At 60.9% G+C, this 15747-nt stretch overlaps 2 protein-coding genes across 8 annotated transcripts; one reads left to right on the top strand and one right to left on the bottom strand.

Annotated features, from left to right (window-relative positions):
- Positions 1–1017: 1017 nt before the first annotated feature.
- PLEKHH3 (pleckstrin homology, MyTH4 and FERM domain containing H3) lies at positions 1018–9768 on the top strand. 6 transcript variants are annotated; one of them, XM_073889503.1, is made up of 14 exons: positions 1764–1876; positions 2207–2457; positions 3843–3898; positions 4257–4336; positions 4438–4629; positions 4715–4872; positions 4985–5105; positions 5866–6172; positions 6725–6932; positions 7150–7286; positions 7562–7694; positions 7881–8345; positions 8650–8841; positions 9397–9768. In XM_073889503.1, the coding sequence occupies exons 2-14, from the start codon at positions 2296–2298 to the stop codon at positions 9571–9573; spliced, it is 2388 nt and encodes a 795-aa protein (XP_073745604.1). In that variant the 5' UTR covers positions 1764–1876; positions 2207–2295; the 3' UTR covers positions 9574–9768. The 6 variants fall into 6 exon arrangements, 4 of the variants coding, with proteins under 4 accessions (XP_073745605.1, XP_025717758.2, XP_073745606.1 ...); XR_012377105.1 differs by lacking the exon at positions 2207–2457 and having other exon boundaries at positions 1018–1876; positions 7150–7277; positions 7497–7694; positions 7881–8320; positions 9397–9531; XR_012377106.1 differs by lacking the exon at positions 2207–2457 and having other exon boundaries at positions 1018–1876; positions 7881–8320; positions 9397–9531.
- A 942-nt stretch (positions 9769–10710) lies between these two features.
- Positions 10711–15323, bottom strand: LOC112815774 (tubulin gamma-2 chain). Of its 2 annotated transcripts, none has more exons than XM_025861965.2 (11): positions 15099–15323; positions 14709–14821; positions 14357–14524; positions 13974–14042; positions 13550–13656; positions 13008–13134; positions 12306–12392; positions 12041–12190; positions 11494–11646; positions 11235–11396; positions 10711–11107 (listed from the first exon to the last, which is right to left on the bottom strand). In XM_025861965.2, exons 1-11 carry the CDS (start codon positions 15145–15147, stop codon positions 10910–10912), a joined length of 1383 nt encoding a protein of 460 aa, XP_025717750.1. In that variant the 5' UTR covers positions 15148–15323; the 3' UTR covers positions 10711–10909. The 2 variants fall into 2 exon arrangements, with proteins under 2 accessions (XP_025717750.1, XP_025717749.1); XM_025861964.2 differs by having other exon boundaries at positions 13550–13629.
- Positions 15324–15747: the final 424 nt, after the last annotated feature.

Below are 15747 nucleotides of genomic sequence, written 5' to 3'. Positions count from 1 at the left end.
AAGGCCCCGATGGGCCTCTAGAGACGGTCGCATTGATGCCTGGTCTTTGTCTTACACAAGCACGGTAGGCAGGATGGTGTTCACGTGCGACAACTCTCGCAGTTTAATATCCGGTCAGCAAAGCTGCCCCGACCACTCCAGCCTGGACCGTGGGGACCCGGGGCAAGAAGGGCGTGGCGTGGCGAGGAGGTCTCAAGGGAGGCGCTGGCCCGACGTCCCCGCCCTGTCCCGCCCCGCCCAGCTCGGGCAAGCCTTCCTTCCTAGAGCCTCAGGCGGCTGAGACCAAAAGCCACCGCCACCAGGAGACAGGATCCGGGGAAGGCCCGGAGATGGCGCTGATCTCCCAAAGGTTACAAGCCAGCCACCGGGGGCCAACCTGGAACCCTCCGCCGGAGACCGCGGGAATCGCCGCTGAGTCAGCAACGCACGCGCGCGCCCGCGACCGCCCTGGCCCCGCCCCGTCCGCGGCCCGGCCCCGCCCCGCCCCGTCCCTTTACCGCCTCGCTTAACCCCTTCCGACACAGAACCTCAGGCTATTCACCCTGAGAGGCCTCCACTCTATTCCAAGACCGCAGAATTCCCTTGGATCTTAAATTACTCTCGCCACTGGAGTTCAGTGAGCTGTGCGCTCAAAATTAGGTTTTATTTCCGACCTGGGTCTGCACTTCTCCGAGTCTCTGCCTCAGCTTCCTCACCTTAAAAAGGAGGTGACTCAGACCAAAGAATTGGACTACTCCATCCAGGGGCGGAGGGCCGCCCCTAGAGCGGTGCCTGGCGCAGGCAGCTGAAGATCTTTCCTTTCTCAGGGACCCTGAGACGAGACAGGGGTTCAGGGAGCAGCAGTCGGGGCCTTCCTCTATGCCCTATGCCCTTCGTTCTCCAAAGCTCCTTCTCCAGAGGGTTTTTAATCTGTTGGTTGGTGAGCCAAGAGTTAAAACAAGGGCATGAAGGCGGGCTTCCGTGACATCACTAGCACTCCGCGCCCGACCTCAGGGACGGGGGCGTGGCTGACATCGCACCGCCTCCTCCCTCCTTATTCCTCTGCTCCTCCCCGCTGTCACCAAGCCAGGGGCACATGATGCAACCCGCCGCGGTTTCAGTGGCCTGATTGGTGGCCGCGCCCGGCGCCAGGCACAGGGATTGGGCAGGGGAGGCTGTGACGAAAACTGCACCCTGCCCTGTAAAGAAGGGAGGAGAGAAAGAAGAGGGAAAGGGGGGGGCCCTCAGAGGGGAGGGGGTTGGGGAGGCGGGGTCCCGGCGCTGTGCTCGCGCCCCTAGCGCGCCAGTCCCGGGGCTGCAGGGAGCGCAGCGCGCGCGGCCCGGGCCCCGGCCACCGGACGCCCTACCGGACACGACCCTCCCTGGAGCTTGGACAACTGCCCACCTCGGACATTGCACCGGACACTGCCCCCCACAGGGCTGGACACTACAACGGACACTACTTCCCAGCTCCGGACATTGCTGCCCGCCCCCCCCCCAGCCCTGGACGCTTTCCCCCTCCCCCTCCGGGGGCCCGGACCCCGAGCCCCCCGCAGGCTCTAGCAAGCGACCCCTTGCACCCTAGCGCCAGACACTGCCTCCTCCTTGTCCCCCTCTCCCTTCCCCTCCTCCCGCCGCATCTTTCCCCCGCTGGGGTCGGAGCCCCGCCAGTTTCTCCGACCCCCTGCAGCTCGGCCCGGCTGCCCGCGCCCCCATTCCCCGGCTGCTCGCCCGGATGCCTCTCCCCGGGGGATTGTGGTGGCTCCTCTGCTGCCGTCGAGGCTTTACTCTTCTGCACCGGGACTACGGGGACGGCGAGCTTAGCGGGGACGGGGACGAGGACGAGGACGAGGAGACCTTTGAGCTGCGGACCCCGAGTCCAGCGGGCGGCGGGAGGGTAAGTCCCTGGGGGTTTGGAGCCTTGTCTCAATCCCTCTCACTACAAGCGGCCGTCACGTCTGATCCTGCTCCAGACTCCAGCCAAACGCCGTGCTCTTGGCTGACGGGGACGTGGGAAAGGTTTTTGCCTGGGGGGCCAGGAGCCCCCGGGAGCTCAAGGAGCAGCCCTACTCGGGATGTGCCTGTGGGCCTCGCGCCACATGCTGGGCGCTGTCCACCTGCTAGGGGCCCCGAGGCAGGGGAGGCGTCACGCGTGGCCCGACCTGGCCCTGCCTCTCCCTTCCCCGCCGGGCCCGCGTCCCATCCCGTCTCCTTCCGCCTCCGCCAGCGCCGAGGAATGTGGCGAGGCCGGCTGGGCGGCTCGGACGCCTGGGTCCGCTCCGCTCCCAGTTCGTGAGCGCTGAGTGCTGGGGCCAGATGCCGGAGCTCCCGCCGCGGGGACCTGGGAGAGGGGGAGAAGGCATCCTCAGATTGGGGTCCGTGGCAGGGACCCCACGGAGAGGGAGCTGGGGGCCACGACTCTTCGAGGACCCCTCGTCATTACCCTGCCATTCAAGACAGAACTCTCGGCCCTCCCTGGTGAGGCTCCTGGGGAATCCCTGAGGGGATGGTGAGGGACACTTGGCTCCCCGGTTTTGTGGAATCTCCCCGTGGGGAAACTGAGGCTCTGTTGGTCTGGAAGACCTCCATCCCCTGAGGTCCCCTCCCGGATTCCCCTGCACACCCGCAACCAGACTCCCATGTGCTATGGCCTGGGTCAAGCTCCCATCCCCCGCTCAGGGGTCCCCAGCAGGCCCAGTGGCTCTGTGCCCGGGTGGGGCGGGCTGCGCCGCTGGGGCCGGCGCCAGCACCTGGCGGAGGCGGAGGGCGGATAAATATAGAGGGGGGTGGAGGGAGGGAAGCAGGGGACTGCGATTAGGAGACTTGGTCTAAGAGAATGGTCAGCACCTGCCCCCGCAGTGGTGTGGCTGAGAACTCCTCTTGGACCCTCGAAAAAAGAGGTGGATCTGCGTCCCGGGAAGGCACAGGACCCAGGCGTCCCCAAGCTTCCAGCCTGGGCAGGGTCGGCTCTGTGAACCACGCCATTGCCTCCCTCATGCTCCACCTCCACCCCCCTCCCCCGAGCTTGGGGACAGGTGTCCCTGTCCCCCCTCCCCCACCTCCCCATCCTGGCTTTGACAGTCTGGGCGCAATGGGACCATGGCACAGTTCCTGCCTGACCTGGCTCCTGGATGGGTTTTTGGACTCTCTCAGACCCCAGTCTCCTGTTGAAGTTCCAGGGCAGGGGGGAGAAGGGCAAAATCCTGAACTGTACCTCCCCTGGAGAGTGTGTGCCATTTTTCAGCCTGCCCTTCCTGAGCCCTAGCAAAGGGGGAGGGTCTCTGCTTACCGTTGAGTTTCAGGGGTGTCTGTGGGAGGGCATAAGACGTTCTTGGAGAAAGCCATATACTGAAGGAGTCCCTCTTCCCTTCATCCACCTCTGTGCCCACCACCTGCCTGTCTGCCAGCCAATGAAGGGAAAATGAGGAGGGGTTGACTTCCAACAAGAAGGAGCTCCATCCACCTCTCTCTTTTCAAAGATGGGGAAGCTAGGGCCCAAAGACTGAGAGGATCTGTGAAGTTTCCACAGCCAGTTAGTGATTCGAGTTAGTGGTCAGACTGTTACTAGAACCCACGTCTCCCGACTGGACTCCCTGCACAGTGCTCTTTCCACCATATCCTGCCCTGACTTAAATCTTCAAAGGGAAACAGAGACAAGGCGGGAGCCTTGACTTCTTAGCTGGGGCTGTTCTGTAGAGATTGGCAGAAAGGGCTACCTCGTGGCTTCAGCTCTCTCCCTCACAGTCACAACCCCACTCCTTGATTCCTCAATTCCCTGAGCAGCGCTGTCCTGGGGGCAGAAGCCACGGGCATCCTGCGCTGACGGCTGTGATCCTGAGGGCTGCCCCCGCCTGTTTCCCCAGGGCCCCCTGGACGTGACGCTGACTCAGCCGGTGAGGAGCGGGCCGGTCTCAGACAGGTGAGCTCGGCCCCTGCGGCTCAGGGTATGAAGTCCCCAGCCTGTTCCCGGGACCCCAATCCTCGCCGTCTTCCCTCCCGCAGTTGTGCAATAAGGGAGAGGCCTTACGCCGGACGCTGTGGTTTGGCCGGGGTCCCGGGGGGGGGCGGTCCGACTGGGGGCGCGGGGAGAAAGGGGGGGTCTGGGCTATTTCTGGTGCGAGGTCAGAACGGCCCAGCGGTTCCCACAGCCTGGGGGAGGGGTGTCCAGGCCAGGAGCAGGCTCCCCTCGCGGTCTGGGGAGCCCCGACTGAGGAGCCCCCTGGAGGCGGGGTGCGGGACCGACAGCCTCGCCCAACCCTCCCTCCCATCTGGCCCAGGCTGCAGAGCTGGGAGGAGACACGGAGCCTCATCCCGGAGAAGGGGCCGCCCGAGGAGGACCCGGACGTCGTCGTGAAAGGTGGGGACCCACCTTATGCACTCTGGAAGTCCCAATCCCAACCCTCCCGGGGATAACGTCTTCTCCTGCTCACCCCCTTTTTCTCCCTCCCCTCTCCCCAGGTTGGCTGTACAGAGAGCCCCGCGGAGGAGGGGCTCGGCCCTGGTTGCCCCCGCGCCGGGCCTGGTTCGTGCTCACCCGGGACTCCCTGGACCAGTTCAGTAGCGGCGGGAAGGGGGCGCGGCGCCTCGGGAGCCTCGTGCTCACCAGCTTGTGCTCGGTGACTGGCCCCGAGCGCCGTCCCAAGGAGACCGGTGAGACTTCATGGGGATTCTTGTACCTCCCTGCGCATCGGCCCCAGCCGGCCCTGATTTGCCCTCCACCGCCTCTTTTTCCCAGGTCTGTGGTCAGTGACCGTGTCAGGCCGGAAGCACAGCGTCCGGCTCTGCTCCCCGCGCCAGGCCGAGGCTGAGCGCTGGGGGGTGGCGCTGCGAGAAGTGATCGCCTCCAAGGCGCCGTTGGAGACCCCTACCCAGCTGCTGCTTCGGGACATTCAGGTGTGAAAGAGGGGACTTCATGGAGAAAGCGGAGGGTGGTGGACCCAGAAGATTTCTGAGTTCGTGGGGAGCCCCTTTTTCCATCCCTGTGACTCCCTTCCCTGGCTTCTAGGAGAGTTGTGGGGACCCGGAGGCCGTGGCCCTTATTTACCGCCGGAACCCAATTCTGAGGCACACCAGTGGGGCCTTGTATGCTCCACTCCTGCCCCTGCCCTACGGTGTCAGCGCCCCAGGTGAGTGGTGGCATGGCTCCAGTCCCTTGGACGGGGAATCTGAATGCCTCACTTGACACTTGACAAGGGCTTATAAGTCCAAAAGGGGCCCAGCCCCTCACTTTTCAAAGGACTGAGAATGGAAGCTGACCAGACTGATAACCCAGGGTGGAGGAGAGGGGAGCCAGCGCAGGAAAAAAGTTCCCCTTTGACCACCTTCTCTATGGGTTTCATTCTGACTACTAATACTCCTTCATGAGTTTTTACACGCTATTTTTCATTATACTCTTAAGCCCCTGTCATACTATGTTTACAAGTGCTGGAAAAGCCAGCACTTTGGGAGAATGTGCTGGCCTCATCCAGCTATATCTCTTCCCCAAAATGAATAGTGACCAGTCCTGGTTCTAAAACTAGAAGATTAAGGGGAGCTGGGAGAAGAACCCTTGTTTCCGGACTCCCCATCCAGCCTGTTTTCTGAGCCATGGTGATGGCTCTTAGTGCCCAATTACAGAATCTGGGGTTTGAACCTGTGTCCTTTAGTCAACCCCTGTAGCTCACTAACTCAGAGTGCAGCCTTAGGGGCTCCGGAGGGGGAGGGGCCTGGGAGGCTCTGTGGGGACCACTGCTTTCCCTTCACTCTTCCTGTCGTTCGTACTCTCCCCTCCTTGCCACCCCTGTCCCCTTACACTCCCTCTGACCTTTCCCTGGTTCATGCCTTCCTTCCAGGGCCCAGCTCTGTGTCCCCTCTCCAAACCGTCCCTCCGCCCCCACCCTCCCGCAGGTCCGGGCTACGCACCCTTGCGCGAGGAGGCGGTGCGGCTGTTCCTGGCGCTGCAGGCGCTGGAGGGGGCGCGGCGCCCCGGGCCCCTGATGCAGGGTGTGCTCCAAACCTGCCGGGACCTGCCCGCGCTCCGCGACGAGCTCTTCCTGCAGCTGGCTAAGCAGACCTCGGGCCCCGCAGGGCCCCCCGGGCCCCCAGCTACCCAAGACCCCGCGGCCCTTCGGTACTGGCAGCTCCTCACCTGCATGAGCTGCACCTTCCGGCCCGGGGGAGCTGTGCGGGGGCACCTCCTGGGGCATCTGGAGAGGTGAGGGGGAGGGGCGGGAAGGGAGCTACAGGGCTGGGAGAGAATGACAGGCCTTGCCAAATTGGCGGGTGGAGAACTTCGAGCCAGAGAAGGGAAGAGACTTGACCGCTGCTAATATGTACAGCGTCTTTGTGGGAACGACAAGATCATATCCCACTTTCGGGCGGAGGAATTACAAAAGGCACCCCCCCCTTGGGCAAGATGAATTACTAAGGGCTGCTTTTCCTCCAGGCTGAGGCAGTCCAGCCAGGGCTTTTAGGTTGCGGAGCGGAATGGAGCTGAATTTGGGGTTTCAACTCGAAGGAGGACAGGGAGACTTTGGCAAGTGGGAGGGGGAGGTTCGGAGGGAGCTGTCAGGGCCTTTGAAAGTAATTCAGCTCCATGCAGTGCTCCAAGGGTAGATTCAGAAGAGAGCTGGTGGCTACCTTCAAGCAACTTGAGTTGGAAGGGAGGGAATCCATGAGAAGAAAGAAAGGAGACTATAAGAAGGCGAGAGGGAGGGGGAGAAGGAAAGCCCTCTGGGCACTGAACCTGGGGTCTTCCCTAACCCAGGACGGAGCAGGCCCTCCCGGACACAGAACTGGCGGAATACGCGCGCTTCATCAGGAAAGCGCTGGGCCGGACGCGCGGGCGAGAGCTGGTGCCTTCGCTGGCAGAGATTTCAGCGCTGAGCCAACGGCAGGAGCTCTTATGCACCGTGCACTGTCCGGGGGCTGGTGCCTGCCCTGTGGCCATAGACTCCCACACCACGGCGGGCGAGGTAAGGCCAGAAAAGACCCCTGAAACCTCAGCCCCTCCTCCCAGCTTCCCATGCCCGGCTGTCCTGATGCCTGGGCTCTAGGTTTGCCCAAGTCTGAGATGCATCATTTGCATAAGGGTGGGGGGAGGGGTGTCGGGACCGGGAGACCTGAAAGAGCTCACAAGTTGGCGATACCCCGCCGCGGCCTGACTTTACTCCCATTCCTTCTCCGCCCCAGGTTGCTCGAGAGCTGGTGGGGCGGCTGGGCTTGGCCCGAAGCCGCAACGCATTCGCACTGTACGAGCAGCGAGGAGCCCAGGAGCGAGTCCTGGCTGGGGGTACCCTCATGGCCGACGTGCTCACCAGGTTTGAGAAGTAAATGTCCAGCCCCAGCCCCGCTCTCCGTTAACCCATCTGCCTCTCAGCTCCGGTCAATCCCTGTGCAAACGTTTTCCGAGCGCTGGCCACTTGCCTTGCACAGTCGCGTTTGCTGGTTCACAGAGGGGCCCTGCCCGCGGGCGGTTTGCTGTCGGCTTTCCAGGCGTCCCAAACACATGGTCCCGCTCCTCCCCCCACCCCCGCCAGCGGTGGCCAGCGCCTTGGAGGGGGTCCCGCTTCTGCCTGGCATCCAGTCCTCATCTCTTCTGCAGTTTGGCGGCGGAGGAAGCCGCGCTGGATGACTCGCCGGACTCTGGTTGGGGACTATGTCTGCGTCTTCACGGGCCCCTGCACCCTGAGGGGCTGTCTCCAGACGGTCACGAACTACCTTTCCTCTTTGAGCAGGTGAGCATCTCCAGCATTCACACCCCCCCAAAGACCCCCCCAGCCTGAACCCCTCACTTTCCGGGCCGTCACATTTAACAGTTACGGCAACCTCGCGGGAGGCTTTACTCCGACCCAGACCTCAGATTTTGCACCCCCAGGGCTGTTCGCCGCCCCTCCCGCGCTGACACCAGTGCCTCCTCCTAGGCTCACGCTCTGCTGCTGCGCGGCCGGCCGCCCCCGCCCGACGACACGCTGCGCGCCCTGGCGGCGCTGCGTCTGCAGAGCCTGCACCGAGACTTCTCCCCGAGGGCGCCCCTGCCGCGCCTGGACCGCCTGCTGCCGCCCTCCGCCCCGCCGCGGGAGGACCCTCCCCGCCCCGTCCCCAGGCCTCCGCCCTCCGCCGCCCTGCTGGCCGGGGCGATCTGGAGCCCGGGCCTGGCCAAGAGGCGCGCGGAGCGGACCCGGCGCGGCGGCGGCGGGGCCGGCGGCACGGCGGGAAGCGCGGCCAGCGAGGGAGGAGGTGGCGCCGGCAGGGCGGCTGCTGTGCTGGGCGGCTGGAAGCGGCTACGGGGCATGGGCCGAGCTGAGGCCATGGCTGCCTACCTGGCTCTGGCGGCGCAGTGTCCAGGGTTCGGCGCTGCTCGGTATGACGTTCTGGAGCTGAGCACGGTGAGGGGGAGAAGGGAGAGGGGACTCTGGCGGCCCAAGCCCTACACCTCTGCCCCAGAGCCACAGGCCCCACTCTGGGTCGTTTCACTGCCCCCGCCCAGCACAGCTGCCCCTCCCAAACCCCAGGAGTCACACTGGCCCTTGGGCTCTCACCTCTCCGGAGCCTTAAGCCCCTCCACACATGCAGTGTGGATCACAGAGGGGACCGGGGAAACTCCCTGCTCACAGCCATCGCCCCCCCACCACCAAAAATAATGCTGCAGGGTCCCCTCCTTCCACCCTGACTCTACCTATCTGTCCGTAGGAGCCTGGTGGGGGCACTCCACAGAAGCTATGCCTGGGCTTGGGGGCCAAGGCCATGTCCCTCTCCCGGCCGGGTGAGACAGAGCCCGTCCACAGTGTCAGCTATGGCCATGTGGCCGCCTGCCAGCTAATGGGCCCCCACACCCTGGCACTGAGGGTGGGAGAGAGCCAGCTCCTCCTGCAGAGCCCCCAGGTAAGTGGGAAGAGGGTGTGGAAGGAGGAAGGAAGGGAAAGGATGTCAAGAAACATTTTATTAAACACTGAGCTGGGTACAGCTCTAGGCACCGGGGATCCAGCAGTGATCAAAGACAAGCTCAAGGCGCTTACATTAGAGCAGGCTGTCAGACACTCCAGAAGGAATCGAAAACTATGTAAGACAGGAATAAATGCTACCAAGGTAAGGGTGGGGTGACATGAAGAGACTGGAAGGAGTCATAGCATTAGGTAGGACAGTCAGGAAGGGATACTGGAGGTGACATTTAGGCTAGCCACAGGAAGATCTGGGCAACAGCATTCCAGGTGGAGGATATTGCAGGTGGAAAGGCCCTGAGAGGACAACAGCATCCTAGAGAAGCAGAAAGACACAAGTGTGACTGGCACATAGTGAGTGAGGGAGAGCGCTGTGGTGAGGAGGAAAGGGTTGCAGGGGGGCAGCTCTTGGAAGGCCCCGGTGAGGAGCCTGGGTGGAAGATGAGACAAAGGAGAACCCAGTGGCCTCTACTGCCCTCTGACCTCTGCCCTCTCTTAGGTGGAAGAGATCATGCAGCTGGTGAATGCCTACTTGCCCAATCCCTCCCCCGAGAGGCCTTGCAGCAGCCCTTCTCCTCCATGCCAAGACCTGCCAGACACCTCCCCTCCCAGCCAGCGCCCGGGCCTGGACGAGCCCCAGGGACAGTCTGGCTGTTTGGGGCAGCTGCAGGACTGAGCCTGCCAAGAGGTCACGACCTCCCTTCTGCCTCCAGCCTGGACCTGGACTGCTCTGAGATTTGAGGGAACCATGGACCCTTTTGGCCCTGCAGGGACAGGGCGCACCTCACACCCACGGGCTGCAATGGGTGCAGACAATTTTCTAGTTTGTTTCTTAATTTATTTGTAGAAGAGAAGCAAAAAAAAAAAAAAATCCTATTTACACAAACGCTTCCTGTGGGAGTGTTGTCAGTGGGACAAGTTAGAGTCCCATAGCTCAGCACTCCACCCCTGGGGACGCCCACATTCTGGGCTTTTACCAGCACTGAGGGGAGTCTGGACACCACAGGGTTCCACCCTCCATGACCTTCTGGATTTAACCTTCTCCTCGCCAGCAGGCTGCTACAGGGTGCTGGGTGGGGCAGGCAACAGGGCAGTTTTGGAAGCTGGCAATTACCCACACTCACTTCTCCATTGAGTGGCACAGGGGTGGCCTCCTGGCGTCCCTGAGACCGGAAGGCAGTGAGTCATCAGGACTGGCCCTATCCAGTTCCTACCCCAGTGTCCAGCTTCTGGGCCCTCGTTGGGTCCATTTCGGTGTGCCTACTGCTTTGGGTCTGGAATGGAGAGAAGCTTGGGGCAGGATCAGACCCAAGAACTTCTCTGGCACAGATAAACACCTTATCAGGATGGGCTCAGCCCTACTCCTGAGTTCTGTTCCTGCTTTATCAAGTTAGGTTGAATTGGGTTGCGTTCCTAAGGATCTGATAGCCTTGGGCGCTGGGAATCCAGAGTCCCAGGTTTCCTGACCTGCTCAGAATGCTGCAGGCCCTCCTTCAATAGCCCCCACGGCCTACTCCCTGAGTGGAAGAGTCTGGGACAATACTGGTCCACCCTGGGGCAGGAGCTTAGGCACTGAGGACAGAGCAGACCTCAGTAACCCTCTGTAATCTTGAGAGGTAGGGCTGACTTGCAGTAGAGCTGCCTGGTTCTAGGCCAGGTATGCCAATGGAAACAGGGACCACACTGACACCCGGACTACTGGTAGGAAGCTAGAGCAGGTAAAGGCCACATGCCTGGGAACTGGGAGGGAACATGGATCATCCCCCCATATTCACAGACCAAGCCCTGACTACATCCACAACCAAGCTCTGACTATATTCATGACAAAGCTTTATTACTTTACTAGAGCTAAACAAGCATATCAAGGGTCAGGGCAGAGAAGGGAGGAAGTAGGGCCAGTGCCTGGGCTGGAGATGAATCTAGAAAGGTTTTTGGGGAGGGGAATCTGGGTCACAGGGACCAGGCATTATGGGGACTGTGCTTACTGTCCAGGGGAAGTGGTGGGGAGGAAGTCACTGCTCCTGGGTGCCCCAGGAGATGTAGTCTGGCCGCGTGGCTGCATGGTACTCGTCGATGAGTTCCTGCACAACCTCTCTGGACGTGTCCAGCTCATCGAAGTTCTCCTTGAAGATGTCCTCCTTGCGGAACTGCTCCAGGAAGGCCTCCCGCTTCCGCAGCTTGTCATACTGCTGGCAGGAACTTTCAAAGAGCTGAAAGAGATAGAAATCTCCAGGATGGGAACCAGTGCGAGATAAGGGGCTGGAATGGAATGGGGCAGAATGATAAGAGTGGCTAGTGGAACAGAATGGTCAAAGAAGACCAGGAGATTAGGCTCACCGAGGAGATGCTAGTGTGGTTGGCCATCATGAGCCCGCTGACCCGGTGGGCCGAAGGCAGGTAGGGAGACTTCCTTGACAGGGCCACCTGGATGCTGGCAGGGCCCCAGGGGATGAAGTTGGCCAGCTTCCGTTCCCGGATCCTCTGCAGACTCTTGTGGACCTGGGGGGAGGGGGTGCACACAACACACAACAGTGGTGGTGGTAGCCTCTCCTCTACCCCGTGGGTTCCAGGGGTGGCACGAAGGGGCCTCACCTACCTGGGTGGGGTCCACCTCCCCCTGGATGATGTTGAGGATGGCGATGTAGCAGTGGTTGGTCTGGCGATCCCGGCCTGTGGACACCATCACGTTCTTGGGCTGCAGCAGCCGTCTCATGACATCCAGGACCGTGGTCTTCCTCACGCTGGCCACCTGAGGGGACAGTGGGCCCCAGGGCCCGGGCCGGCACTCAGGGCACAGTCCAATGCCTGAGCCCCATCAGACTCGGGCTAGTGCGGTCTCTTGGGGAAGTATCTCGAGACGCAGGTCTACACTGAGCCTCTCTGCTGTGGGACCAGGAACCTTAGCCCTCCTCCGCTCAGCAAGGGCATGCCCCTGTGCGGGAGCGTCAGCGAACCCCCCCGCCCCCAGAGCCCGGGCCCTGCGGGGAGCCAGGGGCAGAGGGGAGAGGAGAGCAGGTCAGCGTGGGGTCAAGACAGTCTGTACCAGTCCCCGAGAACAGAGCCTCTGGGGGCCTCAAAGGGCAGCTCCTGGGGCAGCAGGGGGAGAGAAAGGCGAGGGGAGGGCCTGCCGGGGCTGCTCCTACCGACTGGTCCGTGGTGAGCGGGGTGTAGCCCGTCATGAGGAAGTGGAGTCGAGGAGTGGGAATGAGCGAGGCGATGAGGCCTATGAGGTCGTTGTTCATGTAGCCGGGGTAGCGCAGGGTGGTGGTGCTGGCTGACATGATGGTGGACACCTGGGGACAGCAGCGCGTGTCATGGGCCTCGGTCCCGGGGAGAGGGCTCCCTTCCCGAGACGACACTCCAGTAAGGAGGGGTTCCAGCCCAGAGAGTCCAGGAGTGGGGGCTCACCAGCTGGTTGATCTGGGAGAAAGACGGGTTCTGGATGTGCAGGCGGTCGGTGGCGATCCGGTTCAGGGCTGTGTTGTCCAGCACCACCTGGGGGGGGGGGACAGAAGAGGGTCATGGCACCTTTTTGAGGAGAAAGTGGGCAGAGAGATAAGTTATTAGCTTAGCCCCCTCTAAATTCCAAAGCCAGGACGTAGGTGTGTTAGCTTTAAAAAGGGGCACTGTCTCAGGGGCATCACAAGACACTTTTCTACCCTCCAGTAAACAAATGGGATTGTCCCCATGTGCCATTCACTGTGCCTAGCTCTGGAGATACATGGCAGATAAAACAGGCACAGTCTGTGCCCCTCACAGAAAAGTACTGTTACAGCCTGAAATATGTGCAAAGGAACTTGACCTTGAATGGGGGGTCAGGGAAGATTTGACTAAGAAAGTGACCCTTGGGCTGAGCATTTAAGCATGAATAGGCATTAAATAGGCTAACTGGGGACATATGTCAGGGGGTATACACTTTCTTGAGAGCCTTACTGCCTAAAGGGACTATAAGCAACTTGGAGTCAAGTCCTTAGTTCATAATTTGGGCCACTGGGTATGGCTTTGTTGGTCCTCTGTTCTCTGGGCAGGGGCTTGGGAAGGTCAGGTGTCCATGTCTCACTGGTTTGAGGAGGTGGACCAAAGCCCCCTACTCCCTTCTCCGGTGCTCACCACACAGTCTGCGTTCTGGGTCAGCCTCTTGAGCGTGAGCAGGGAGTTGTAGGGCTGGACCACCACATCGCTCATCTCGTCCTGGTTGGGAAACACTGAGTACGTCTGCACCAGCTTCTTGGGGTACCTGGGGTGAAGAAGAGGGAAAAGGGAAGGTGACACAGTGAATTGGAAGGACTCCCATCATTGCCCATCTTGGTCTTCTCTAGAGCTAACAGGGCCATCCCTTTCCAAGTGCCACCAAGCTCTTGGTATGAAAGGGGGGGCCAGGGCAGAACTGAGTACTCAGAGCCCAGAGCCAAAAAAGAATAAACCTAAAGCATCAAACTCATCAAACCCTTAAGGTCCCTCCTCTCCCTAGACAAACCCCTTCCTGGGTGTTCTTGCTTCCAAGATGTTCCCTGGATGGCCAGGCTCTGTTCCTACCAATGACTCAAAGCCACAGTGCCAGGCCTTCCAGTCCAAGAGAAAAAAAGGGATAAAAAGGAAAGACCTTGCCCATGGAACCAGGGTTAATGCCCTCTCCCCAAACACAGGCTTACCTGTCATTCAGTCGTTCAAGAAGGTAGGAGCCCAGGCCAGAACCTGTCCCCCCAGCAATGGAATGACACAGCACGAAGCCCTGCATGGGGAGGGATGGAGAGGCAGTCTCCAGGGATGTGGGGGAGAGGCTTCAGACTTGTCTCATTCCCCACTCCCAACACACTCATGTCTCAAGGCTTCTTCTGTGTCCATCCAGGCTGACACTCCTTGGGAAGGAAGACTCATGCCTAAGGAGCTGATGCCATCCAGGTTAGGATCTCCTTGAGGACAAGTACTGTACCTTATTTACCTCGATATCTCACAGAGGATACTCAAAAAATAGTTTTGAATAGAACTGCCCCAACACACCACCTGTTAGGTATGTCCTGACCTTTCCCCAGCACTTTTCAGCCTTGTTTTCCCTTCAGCGGGGCAGAGCCTCACCTCTAAGCTGTCACTTCCATCTGCTTCTCGGTCTATGATGTCAAAAATGTCTTCATGGATTTTCTCGCCCTGTAGAGAGAGACATGGGAGGGAGGGTCAGGATGAAGGTTCTGGGGAGTATCTCTTTTCAGCACCAAGAACTTTACCCTGGGACACTGCTGCTACCCTCAAGCAGAGCCTCAGCCGTGACCCTCAACCCAAAAAAGCTACTTTGCAAATGATTTGCAGTCTGCATAAACCTCTCCCTGGCTGTCCCTCTTGTCAGGGTATCCCTTCGTCTCTTATTTATTGTCAGTATGGTCTAGTCAAATCCCCAGGCTGCCTGAGCCTGCCTTGCCCTGGGGAGGGAACATCAGGGGTTTCTGGGATGGTCACCCAGATACCTGTGAGAATCCACTGGCCCAGTTGTTGCCAGCCCCTCCACCATGCTCCGACAGGTAGATGTTCTCTGGGTTGTAGAGTTTAGCATAGGGGGAGTTGAGGATGGAGTGGATCACTCGGGGCTCCAGGTCCAGCAGCACCGCCCTGGGGATGTAGTGCTCATCGTCTGCCTGTCAAGGGGCATCCAGCAAGGGGGCCGGATCAGCTAAGGCCCAGTCCTCCATCCTCCCAGCTCTGGCTCCTGTCTGCCCGCCCCTCCTCAAGCCAGCCGCCCTGGCTCTTCTGCCCAGCGGGTTTCCCGGTACCAGGCCTCTGCCCTTCCCTCAGACCCCCTGGCCAAGTCGCTGGGGGCACCTGGTAGAAAAAGACGTCCTTGCGGTCAGTGCCCTCGGTGGCGAACTCCTCCACGATGCCCTCGGGGCTGATACCATGCTCGGCGCACAGCTGTTTCCAGAACTCGAACCCAACTGGGGGAGGGGGAGAGATGCCTGGGTCTGCTAGTCACAAGGCCTCAGGAGCCCAGGGTTAGGCTCAGAGGCTGTCACACTCAGAGGCTGCACCCAAGACACCTGATCTGGGAGCTGTCACAGGCCAGGCGCGGCTCTCCATCTGGGACATGTTCATCATGCGCAATAGGGCAAGGGATTCATGGAAGGGAAAGGGGGACTGCAGGATGCCAAGCACTGGGTGGGACCCGAAGGGGCAGAACCAGAGACTGGAGGGGACCGGCGCTCGCTCGCTCACTCTGGTTGCCGCACTGGCCCAGCTGCAGGGTGATGATCTCCCGGGGCATCGCTCTTCAGCCCTGCCCCGCGGGAGTCACGGGGGAGACGAATGCCTGGCAGCCCGACTCGCAGGACGTGGGGAGCGCGCGCTCTCTTCGTCTTTTGACGCGAGTGCTCGGTCTGCGCCTGTGCAGTGCGGGCCTCCCCGCTGCCGCCGGGCCGAGGAGCCCAACCGGGACATCATTTCCCCTACACTTACAGCTGGAATTCGGCACAGGCGCAGTGTGAGGCCACGCCCCCTTCTGCTCACACCCCCTCCCTCCCAGCTCCGCGCCTGCGCGGTGAGACTTGTTGGGGAGGCGGGGAGTAGAGACCCGACACCCGGGCGGGGAGGGGTGGACCAGGTGGGCCCGGTCTTCAGGGCGTTGCGGTAGGTAAGCCGGTTGGTGGCTTTTGGACAGAGGGGCTGGGTTCAAGCCAGTCTTTTTTTTTTATTTCTATTTTTATTTATTTATTTGAGAGAGAGAATGAGAGAGAGCACAAGAGGGAAGAGGGTCAGAGGGAGAAGCAGGGAGCCCGATGTGGGACTCGATCCCGGGACTCCAGGATCATGACCTGAGCCTAAGGCAGTCGCTTAACCAACTGAGCCACCCAGGCACCCCTATGGC

The sequence above is a fragment of the Callorhinus ursinus genome, unplaced genomic scaffold (genome assembly GCF_003265705.2).
Source record: "Callorhinus ursinus isolate GAN/ISIS: 27379988/994484 unplaced genomic scaffold, GSC_fseal_2.0 scaffold108, whole genome shotgun sequence".
In the NCBI taxonomy this organism is placed as follows: Eukaryota; Metazoa; Chordata; class Mammalia; order Carnivora; family Otariidae; genus Callorhinus; species Callorhinus ursinus.
The sequence above is the reverse complement of the archived record's forward strand: the minus strand, read 5'-3'. Positions and strand labels throughout refer to the sequence as shown.